At 42.4% G+C, this 12,115-nt stretch overlaps 1 protein-coding gene across 1 annotated transcript in view; it reads right to left on the bottom strand.

Annotated features, from left to right (window-relative positions):
• Window positions 1–12,115, bottom strand: part of COL6A6 (collagen type VI alpha 6 chain) — a 353,383-nt gene that overhangs the window by 124,104 nt on the left and 217,164 nt on the right. The window contains exons 13-14 of the mRNA XM_082258062.1: window positions 7,126–7,271; window positions 85–177 (exon numbers count right to left, since the gene is read on the bottom strand). Of these exons, the coding sequence (XP_082114188.1) occupies window positions 85–177; window positions 7,126–7,271 (239 nt within the window). The remainder of the gene's footprint in view (window positions 1–84; window positions 178–7,125; window positions 7,272–12,115) is intronic.

Genomic DNA, 12,115 nt, shown 5'->3' with positions numbered 1-12,115 from the left:
TATGATCTTCTCCATTTTCAGTAGATTCATAAGGTTCAAATAATATAAATCATAATTTAAAAACATTAAAACAAAATTCAGTACCGGTTTTCCACGAGGACCAAATAGTCCAGGACTGCCCCTTTCTCCAGTGCACTTACAAAACAAACAGCAACATGTCTTCTCAGCAACATTGGACTGCAAAACAAAAGTACAATATAATTATGCTGTTTTCATAACTTGTTTTAAATCAATAGAGATTACAAACTATATTATGTTTAATATTGGTTCTACCGTAGACTCTCTCTGGAGCTCCGTCCTCCTCAAAAACTCTACTCTCTTTTCAAAAAACTCCAATACTTTGGTCTTTGCGACTGTACTCTTCGCTGGTTCTCATCCTACCTATCCCACCACACCTAACTTACAAATCTACTTCCTCTTCTCCTCTTCCTTTCTCTATCGGGGTCCCCCAAGGTTCTGTTCTTGAACCTCTCCTATTCTCGATCTACACCTCCTCCCTGGGTCATTTAATAGCGTCCCATGGCTTTCAATACCTTTTCCACACTGATGATACCCAAATCTATCTCTCTACCCCTCAGTTTACTCCATTAGTCTCCTCACGAATCACTATATTACTACACACATATCAGACTGGATGTCACACCACTTTCTCAAACTCTATCCAAAGCCGAGCTCATAATATTTCTTCCCCCACGTGTCCCTTCCCCTGACTTCTCTGTGAAGATCAACAGCTCAACTATCAACCTGACCTCGCATGCCAAAGTGCTAGGTGTAATTCTGTACTCTGAACTATTCTTTCAGCCCCACATCCAATCACTGTCCAAAGCTTGGTGCCTAAACCCCTGCAACATCTCCAAAATACGCCCCTTCCTAACCAATGACACCACACTTCACTAATTTACAACTTGGTCATCTCTTGCTTCAGCTACTGCAACTCACTCCTTATTGGCTTACCTTTACATTGGCTATTCCCTTCAGTTCACCATGAATGCTGCCGCCAGACTCATCCACCTTACCATCCGCTCAATGTCTGCTGCCCCTCTCTGCCATACCTCTACTGGCTTCCGCTCACCCAACAAAATAAATTCAAAATACTAACTTACAAAGCCATCCACAACTCTGTCCCCAGCTACATTACTAATCCTGTCTCCAAATACCAACCTAATCATTCTCTTCGTTCCTCCCAAGACCTCCTGCTCTCTAGCTCCTTTGTCACCTCCTCCCATGCTTACCTCTAGGACTTCTCAGAACCTCCCCCGTCCTCTAGAACTACGCAACCCAATCTGTCCGACTATCTCCTTCTCTGTCCACTTTTAGACGATCCTTGAAAACCCTTCTCTTCGGAGAGACCTACCCTGCCTGCACCCAACAACTGTACTTTTAATTTCCCCATCAGCCTATCCACCACAGTTATTACCTTTTGTATCTCTGGACCCTCCCTCCTAGATTGTAAGCTATAATGACCAGGGCCCTCTGATTCCTACTGTATTAAATTGTATTGTAATTGTACTGTTGGCACTATCTAAATCCTGGAATATAATAATAATAATAATAATAATAGTAATAGTAATAGTAATAGTAATAATAATAATAATAATAATAATAATAATAATAATAATAATAATAATTAAGGCCACATTATGTAAAAACTTTCATTACCACTTGCAATCTGCAACCAGCTATCCCTGTCGGCCAATGCTGTCAGTATCATTGTTAGGTGGCACAAAGTGGCAGGTGAAGCTAACAGAAGTGTTTGATTTCTACTAGCTTCAAATAAAACTAGGAAGCACCAAAGAAAAAAAGTAGGACACAAATTTATACTATTTTGCTGTATTATACAAAAAAATGTAAATTGTGAGTGTGAGCTGGTTATTGGGTCTCTTTAAGTGATCTTCATCTCAAGGGGATATCTAGCAATGCAAAGGAAAAATGCTTGAGGTTTTATGCTGTGTGCACACAAGAAGTTTTTTTTGTTTAACCAAGCGGGCTTACAGATTGCCATACTAACACATCTGATGTTAGTGGGGAGATCTCCCACCTGAGCTATTGTGTTCTGACTGGGGGACTGCCACCCCTCCCCCCCCCCACCAGAACATATTAGCGCTCACAGCCAATAGCTGATCAGATGCTGATCAGATGTTGGTTTTCCAGCATGTTCGTTTGACAGAAGACAGTTGTGAGACCAGTTTCTCTCAGAGGAGCTGTCCACACGGGCTGAAAGTTGACGATTTCTGCCAAACTGACCATTCTCTGCAGATTTTCGACCCGTGTTTACCTAGCTTAAGATAGAAGCAAAAGTTTCCTGAAATGTTTGCCCTATATTAGTTCTTGGCAGGAAACCTGTGACTCCCACAGTACACAGAACATGGAAATTCAATCATTTTAGTAAATATAAACTGCTAAATACCTTTCCTCATCAGCAGCATATAGCAGTCTTGTGACTTCTATCAGTGTCTGGTTAAAGCTTGTAGGAGGAGTTTTCATTCTACTCTGACTGTCCTATTGGGCTGCAGGACCCCTGACCCTCTGTCTGGACAGTGCTGATTGGCCCTGTGCCGATCACATGCATTCTCCCAAGAAAAAAAATCTCTCTAGCAATACACACCAAACTGAGCATGTGCAGAGTGCCTCCAAGGCACTGTACTATCAGCGGATGGCTTGGGGACAGTTAAAGAAGGGAAGGATCAGAGAAGACAGAATCAAACAGCCTTTTTATACAATGTGGAGGTTAGGTTCCACAGTGAGTATGACAAGCATGCTATACTGCATATACAGACTAATTTTACTGTTGTCGGTTTAGTAACAATTTAAGGCTCTTAATATATGCAATCTATACAGTTAATTTTAATCCTTTTAATTATTTTTCCTATTATGGGAGCGAGTGGAGCCTCATGTCTAAGTTTTGCCTAAGACTCCACAAAGCCTAGAGCCGCCTCTGTGGAAGAGGTCCAATTCTCTTACTGTAGTTGAATGAATACAATTGATAAATGATAATCTACCACTATAAAATAACAACAGAGGACATCCAGAGAAATTTGACAAAATCGGGTGTGTATGGACAACCTCTCCTACAACTTAAATGATCCAGTTATGTAAAAAGCAAATTCCTTTTCACTTTTAATACTGTGTAAATGCCTTTTACATGATTAGATGACTGAAATGAATGTTCACTAAATTTTGCAAATGAAGGTTCGCAACTTCTTTAGTAAATCAGCCTCATTGTCTGGTACTTGCATTTTTTGACTTGCCTAATTGTTCTGTTCTATTATATTCTTGCATAAGGCAAGTAGGAGAAACAAGGCTCAAGTTTTCGACTACCTTTTTTTCTAACTTTGGTAATTTCGAGGACTGGTGATTCACACTGAACATGTCTTATTAAGTTATGGTACTATGAGGCTGATTTACTACTTTAACAGAGACTTTGAGAATCTCCACTCAAAATTTTGAGTGAACTCTTTTCAATTATCCAATTATGTGACAAGAAAATCCTGTTAACTTTAAATATCCAATAATGTGCAAATGCTTTTTACAGGACTGGATAATTAAAATAAACATTCACAAAATTTTGTGAGTAAAGTTTCTCAACGTCTTTAGTAAATCAGCCCCAATGATGACACTCGCCTTTTATGCTTTGCAAAATGGTTCTTTTCTCTTACTATTATGTACAGTATATATAACCCAAGTAAGGCTCACATTTTGGGGATGAGCTCAGTGTAACAAGCAATAGCTTTGCTGTCAAGTACAAAAACATTGGGCAGCGGAGACTTTGTTTGCAGTTTGGCAAGCATACTGGCAACGTGTCTTAGTATTTGTGTTTTAAGAGCAGCCTGCTGGAGTCTTCTGTTAACAATCTGGCAATTTTATTAGCAGTGTAGCATAGTAGTACAGAATGCCACATACTCTTTTACTTAGAATTAAAAAACTCAACAAATTACAAATTGTCAGCTTTACTGGCAAGTTCAAAGATGTCAGGATATCAGTTTCCACTGTGGTTGCTAGTTTGAGACTCTGTTGTAGAATGACATGACATCTCGTCAACTGGGACATCTATCTGGGTGTGATAATTCTAACAATGATGTGTGGATGCACTCAAAAATTGGGAAAGGATTTAAATGTTTCAGTCACAACAGACTGAAACATCTGTTGTGTTTTAAAAGTTAAGAGTTATAAAATTATAGATTTTATTACCAAGGGCATGACATATCAGTCAATGTCCCCATAAAAACAGAATTAAAAATTAGGATTACAGAACACTTTTGTATTATTTCTGGATGTGTGAATCGTCTAATGTCTAAACACTGCAAATATAAATATAGAAGCAATCTGTATAGCTTTTGAGGATTAGAGGTAGTTAAAGTAACACTAAAATATATCCCCCTTCTCTAAAAATAATCTATATACATTCACTACTTAAAGAATATGTAAACCCAACATTTCATATTCCTGATATGTGCCTGCTGTGCCATGTACTTGTATAAAAAGTATCCTGTTCTCTTTGTATTGCATTCTCTTTGTGAAATCCCTGGTGTTCCTACTATTCTTTTTGCTTTCCTATTAAACTGACAACACTAGGCATGAGTGCACAGTGTGGTCAGTTCTTGAGCTGCGCTGACAATTCAGCCTGCTGTCCTCCAATGATTAGACTTCTGCTGACAGCCCCCCCCCCCTGTTTCTCCTCTCCCAGCTCTATGAGCTCCTTATACAGCTGAGAACAGAGGGTATGTGATTACTTATGAAAAAAGGTGAAAAAATGTGTTTATAATGTTTTCTTCATATTTCTATACACAAATCTATTGCCTTTCATTTCTGTTTTAAACTAAATGGATTGTTTTACAAGGTAAGGGTTCATATATACTTTAATTGCCCTGTCATCTATTTTTCATGAAATAATTTCTTATTTATTTCTTTCTTGCTTGTTTAGATTAGTGGTTGGGGGGTAGGGGGCGGTAAAAATCACAGTCGGTTAAGCTGTGATTTGTGTGACAATGGGTCACTACTGGAGTATGTAGGTTTTTTTTTTTTTTTTATTACCAGTCATGTAGCAGTTTCATAGAGTGATTGTGTCCTTTTTGAACTTGACTTGAGACTGCATTGAAAAAGTAAATGCTGTTTCTATCTGTCATATTGGTTTTCAGATAGATGTAGCAGCCCCCTAATCTAGAGTAGGCTGCTAGATAGATCTAGTTTGGCTCCCCTGTAATCAGAGGAGCAGGGGTTGATAGCTTACAACTGCTCAGTATTTCACAGGCTACTGCTTTGTTACTTGCCCCTGTCTTCTAGATGATTCTAAAATAATCGTGGGCAGAAGAACAGGGCATGCAGCCTGAATATTTATGGTACTCTAGCCAATCCCTAGGGAGGTGTGCTCAGTAGGCAGTGACAGAAGTGAGAGAGCCCTTAAATAGTCAGAGGCCTGAGCAGCAGGGTGCTAAGTTCCTGGGTCCAGTCCTACTGGAGGAGACCCCTGTGCAGGGGTCCTGTCCCTGGTGCAGGTTTCATGAGGAGACCATCCGGAAGACACCAAAGGGCCAGCTAGACTTAGCTGGGGGCCTATTTGAAATCTGGAGTCTGGGGATTAAGTCAGGTCTGGAGAAACTCACTGCAGAGAGCCAAGAGGAAGTTAGTGGGAAAGAGTCCAGCTGTCTAATTGTGGAGTGAGTCAACTTCTCCCTCACTAGGAAGAGTTTGGTGGTTATTGGCAGGAGGAAACTGATGATCCTGGGGCTATGAGTACGTGACCCCAATGCTGCAGAATAGTGACTGAGTGTAGCTTTTAACCTCCAGGTACTAGTCACTGTCAGTGTAGAGATTCCATGGGACATTCTTTGTTTTTTCTTCGCCAGCGCAGCGAGAAGTTAAGGAGTCCTCAAATTGTTCAGGGTTGCCTATTTTGGGGTATCCTATGCTCCCTCTCCCTATCCAATTTCATCATTCCCAATAAAAACCCAAAAAAGAAACCCTTTGAATGCAATTTGGAGCCAGTGGAAGAGTGTCGAAAAAGCTATGTACCTGGCTGTGAGTGCTCTAAGGGAGTAAATGGGACTGTATTCACCAGCGGCTCTTTTGGGGGTGCGCTACATGGAGAATACAGAGAGAATATCTATTATCAAATACCATTTAGTAGTTATTAACCAGGTTCGAAGACCCTGAGTGTGCTTGTGTATATCTTTGTGTTTCTTAAGTGTCACAGTGATGCAAAGTAAAAAAGAAAAGACCTTATTCCAGGCCCACAAGCTGATTCTACTACACTGGAAATCTGCAACGCCCTTCACACTTGCTAAATGGATAAAAAAAAAATGGGAGTGATGCTTAGGCTAGAGCTATATACACTTCTGGAATTCTCAACCTACTTGTTTTATTTGCTGTACAATCTAATGTCAATTAGGCTAACCATACGTGGTGCAAAATCCCTTCTTTGCAGGAAAGAAGTTCGCATGATTTCCCCATCAACACAGACAGTACTGACAGAGGAATCCCTCCTGTGGAGCAATTGTCTCCTCCCAGCAGGGGGACGCGAGGGAGAAGTCAGTGTTTATTGCTAGCAGCTATAGCAGCCGCTAGCAATATTCGCAAGATAATTTGTCAGGTTGGTTGTACACAAGTTGATCGATCAATTAACTTGGCACATTCAGCCTGCCCAGTAATGATTCGAATCTCGGCTGGTTCCTGGTTAACCGGCCAGGATTTAAACCATGAATGGCCAGCCTTAACGTCTCATAGTTAATGCCAGTTTTAATCTTTGTTGACCAATCCTGAAAGATAATATGTACTGCTATTACTACCTTTTGGGTATTATACCATGTACATTTCTAAGTGTAATGTTCTCATAAATAAAAGAAGAGTCTCCTCTGTTAGTAGGTTTGGCAAATGCACTTTGTGTATTGTAAGGATTATATATTTCATTGCATGAATTACAGGGAGTGGACTGACCTTGTTCCTGCTTTGCATTCAAGGCCAGTGGTGTAGACATAGTTCACAAATTATGTCACCTATTCAATTTCTCTGCTGAACTTTGACTTATGTGCATTGGTTCACTTAATTCTAGCTAAAAACCCAGACATTTCAAATGGCACTAAAGGATAAATGCAACATGTAATTTTAAACTTTGGATGGGTCCTGGCTTACCACGTGCGTATAAAGTCTTTCACTAATATCTGGCATTCCAATATACATTTGATAGTTGTATTCAAAGCCTCTGCCAAATTCTATGTATTTGATGTCATCATAATGCTTTGCTCCTTCAAGTGCAACAGTAACCAATGCACTTAATCCTGAAAAGATACAGATACATGTATACAACTATACATAATTTATCAAAGATGTACATCTTATTATAATTAAGTGGGCCTAAAAATTAACATTATAACCTAAATAAGGCTTACTCTAATCCCTAAGTATTGACCATTTAGGAATAAGATATAAAACTGAAATTATTATCTTTGTCTTGCAAAATAAATCTGCACTCTTCAAAATAAATGGTTGTTTTACTTAAAGCAAATGATCTAGAATGACTTCTCCTTGGCTGGTTTCAAATGCTTTTTATGTTATATTCAAGCATAATTACTTGCATTTAATTGGAAACAAAAACACATTTATTTTCTTTTGTGTAAAACAGTGTCTGAATGCTCTAAGAAGTATTATACTTGTGTTATTAAAACAAGTCTGAGACAACTGTTTGAGGCTCAGCTGCTAGTGGGTCTGTTGAACACTTCTGCACACCTAAAATGTATGCAGTGGGGTAACTACCTTAATTGCAGCCCATGTGGCTTATATTGGGCCTGGGGAGGTGTGCAGATCAGCTTTGTGTGGAGTTTTAGTATCCCTTCCCTACTAACAGGGCTGCAGAATGGCATTGGGCTCCCTGTGCTAGAATGCTGAGTGTTTAAGCATCTGGCACTGTTCCATTAGGCATCACAAGGAGGCATTGAAATATAGCTCTACCCCCCAAGGAGCTGCTAGCGATCATGGGTTCTCTGTTCTGCCACGACTCTCTAAACTGCTCAGTCCCCACTGACACAATGCTTATAAACTAAAAGCTGCTTACAACTGTGGATTTAAGGGTTAGCAGTCTACCACTCTTTTAGGATACACAGGGAAAAGGCCACAAACAGCTTAGCATTAAACCAATTGAATGTATTAAGGAAATTCAATGTAATACGGTGTAAATCAACAAACAGATAAATGCACAGACACTAGAGCACTATGATAGAGACATGGGCAACAAACCACTAACTCACACTTGAAGAGAATTATAGCAAGGCCAATTTGAATTATAAATGGGTAAATAGAATCTCTAAGCAACATCGACCATTTCAGAGGAATAGAGAAGGGTCCTGGTGTACACCTTGCACATACAACCTTAGTAGAAAGTGGGCATACGTGTTCCCAGTGTGGGGGGTACCTCTTAAAGAGGTAGAAAGTACCTGGCGCCTAGTAATTAATGTTGGCTGGCTTTCGGTGGGGCCTTTCTTTAGATGCACTGTCCTTTTACGTGTGTTGGTAGATAACAGAGGCTATGCTACTAAGTGGGAGCAGGCTCTATTTGGAGGGCGTTTAGGAAATGTAGACAAAAATGGGTTGGAGGTGGAGGGACGGGGAGATCCCCCCGGAGAATGGTTGCAATGAGGGGCTCACTGGGATTACGGTGCAAATAAAATTACTTTATTGGTGACGATGTACACACATGGACAAAACCATTTTGCAATCAATAAAACAAGTGTGGAAACTCATCAGGTGAACTGATTGACTCTGTAGACCCCTTGGGTGTCAAGATCATACAGACAGCAAATAGAACACGTGGAGGTCCCCACCCATCCAGTCCCAAGATAGCACTGTTTAGGACGGGCTTGGTGTGATTAGTCGAGAAGGACCGACCTGAAAATCACTCTGAAAGCCCGAGCAACTGTGCTTGTGGCCAGGAAGAAGACTCATAAGGAGCCCTGTGGAGGAGGCGCCTGGGTATGCCCATGGAGAGTGTAAGGGATGCTGGGAAAATCACTCAATATGTGACAGAATGTCATCAAGTATTAACAGTAAATCACAGAAGAAGGGCAAAATATTGCAACATGATCTCGTGGAGTGTAAAACAGCAAGGGCAAACTTCCTATAATGTGAGTCTCATTACCTAGCTAGAAACCTCCAGAGAAACATGGCCCCATGGGGCAGTGCATGGCTTCCTGTGCTGGAGGGATCGTGGCTTAACCAGCCAAATTGCTTAAACAGCAAATAGCAGTGTATGGTAAAATGTGTTGGAGGGATCCTGGCTTAAACAGCCATATAGCTTAAACAGCAGCGGGAGGAAGAAATGTCTCCAAAGTAAGATCCCCCGTATTAGACAAAAAGGGAACTATAAACTAGCCCCAAGTGGTGGCTGATCGCCTAAGATCTGTTCTTACTGACTGACTATCCAGGGTATGGCAGAACTGGAGCAATAAAGGGATATGTAAGAGTCAATCTGCATAGGGAGAGTCCCGATCAGACCATTGGCTGGAGTTGCTAGGGGTTCCGGGGATGTGGTGTAACGACCATACTTAGTAGAAGATCCAATAATGGATATGTGTAAAAGAATGTATAGGTCTTACCAGGAATCACCCGTACTCATCCGTGGATTCAGGGATGTTAGTGCCGAACTCCGCACTTAGGTCATAGTCAGGGATAGCAGACGCCGGTGACGGGTTGTCCAATAGTCCGTTGGACTTGTTGCTGCCAGTGGCGTTGGAGCCTTCACCGTCAAAGGGGCTGTAGGGGCAGACTCGATTCCGTGTCCGGGTGAAGTCCCGGTACTGCTTCCGGATCGCGGTGAAGATATTCAACCAGTCAGTATCGATCTCCTGCAGGGACGAAGGATGGGCGGGGCGTCAACGTGTGATGTCGACGCGTTTCGCGTGCTTGCGCACGCGTCCTGAGGAAGGACAACCCATCACCGGCGTCTGCGGACTACTGGACAACCCATCACCGGCGTCTGCTATCCCTGACTATGACCTAAGTGCGGAGTTCGGCACTAACATCCCTGAATCCACGGATGAGTACGGGTGATTCCTGGTAAGACCTATACATTCTTTTACACATATCCATTATTGGATCTTCTACTAAGTATGGTCGTTACACCACATCCCCGGAACCCCTAGCAACTCCAGCCAATGGTCTGATCGGGACTCTCCCTATGCAGATTGACTCTTACATATCCCTTTATTGCTCCAGTTCTGCCATACCCTGGATAGTCAGTCAGTAAGAACAGATCTTTGGCGATCAGCCACCACTTGGGGCTAGTTTATAGTTCCCTTTTTGTCTAATACGGGGGATCTTACTTTGGAGACATTTCTTCCTCCCGCTGCTGTTTAAGCTATATGGCTGTTTAAGCCAGGATCCCTCCAACACATTTTACCATACACTGCTATTTGCTGTTTAAGCAATTTGGCTGGTTAAGCCACGATCCCTCCGGCACAGGAAGCCATGCACTGCCCCATGGGGCCAGGTTTCTCTGGAGGTTTCTAGCTAGGTAATGAGACTCACATTATAGGAAGTTTGCCCTTGCTGTTTTACACTCCACGAGATCATGTTGCCATATTTTGCCCTTCTTCTGTGATGTACTGTTAATACTTGATGACATTCTGTCACATATTGAGTGATTTTCCCAGCATCCCTTACACTCTCCATGGGCATACCCAGGCGCCTCCTCCACAGGGCTCCTTATGAGTCTTCTTCCTGGCCACAAGCACAGTTGCTCGGGCTTTCAGAGTGATTTTCAGGTTGGTCCTTCTCGACTAATCACACCAAGCCCGTCCTAAACAGTGCTATCTTGGGACTGGATGGGTGGGGACCTCCACGTGTTCTATTTGCTGTCTGTATGATCTTGACACCCAAGGGGTCTACAGGGTTAATCAGTTCACCTGATGAGTTTCCACACTTGTTTTATTGATTGCAAAATTGTTTTGTCCATGTGTGTACATCTTCACCAATAAAGTTATTTTGTTTGCACCGTAATCCCAGTGAGCCCCTTATTGCAACCATTTTCCGGGGGGATCTCCCCGTCCCTCCACCTCCAACCCATTTTTGTCTATGTCTTTCAGGTTGCGCAGGGTTCCCGGTCCTACTTGACCGTGTGGTACGTGTTCAATTTGATTCTCGCCGACCAATTTAGTCTGGCTTGAGAACACCTCCTCGGCCACTCAGTCTTTTATGTCTTTTTCGTTTAGGAAATGTAGTTCAGCTCACCACTTCCCGGCAGATAGCTTGAGGATCAACAGTTCCCAGTAATCTGGCCCTGGATCTTTACACAGGCTGCAGTCCCTTAGCCTGGATCCTCAAGATGCAGAAACTCTCTCTCAACTCAGTCTATGAAGGCAGCTCCAGCATGCTCGAATGCAGGTCTGTCCCCTCTTCCTGATGTGGGGGAACAGAACAGCAACATATCCTCTAAATGTATCTCTAATGGTTCTGGTCCCTCAGAGGTGAGGCACAGACCTTGATGGCAGATCTGTTGTCGTTACTAGCTCCAACACTTTACATTCTAAGGAGCAACTAAAACACTTCTTTGAAATCACCACAATTTACAACTCACTATTGACACAGCCATCAGTGCAGCTGGGAGTTGAGAGGAGAGAGACAGCTGACATGCATACACTCCAGCCTACAGCTGTGTCTCTCTCCCAAAGTGTCCTTTGGGGAGGGGGGGGGGGCTTGGCATTGAGCGGCACCCTGCTGCAGTAGAAAAATACCTGAGCAGCATTAGACCTGCCATCAATCTCCCATTATTCCTCTTCCCTGATAATTTAATCCATTACATTACCAAGGATAAGGAGAAGTCTCAACTCCTAGTGGGCACCCATACTTATAGCAGGTCTGAAATGGGTAATGGGAGGTGGAATATTTGCTCCATAGTGCCTGGAACCTCCGCCAGCGCCCCTTTCCATAATTTCCCAAACCTCCCACGGTGCCTTCCAGCTCGCATAGTGTCCCAAAATCCTTCCTCATTGCCCCCTAGCTACCATATGGCCCCCAAACTTCACACAGTGCCCACAGGGTCCTGAGCTCCCATAGTGCCACTAACCCCCCATAGTTACCCACAGCTCCCCTTACTTTTTACAAACTTTCCATAGTGCCCCATACCTTCAAA

The sequence above is a fragment of the Pelophylax lessonae genome (assembly GCF_965119305.1).
Source record: "Pelophylax lessonae genome assembly, chromosome: 5".
In the NCBI taxonomy this organism is placed as follows: domain Eukaryota; kingdom Metazoa; phylum Chordata; class Amphibia; order Anura; family Ranidae; genus Pelophylax; species Pelophylax lessonae.
The sequence above is the reverse complement of the archived record's forward strand: the minus strand, read 5'-3'. Positions and strand labels throughout refer to the sequence as shown.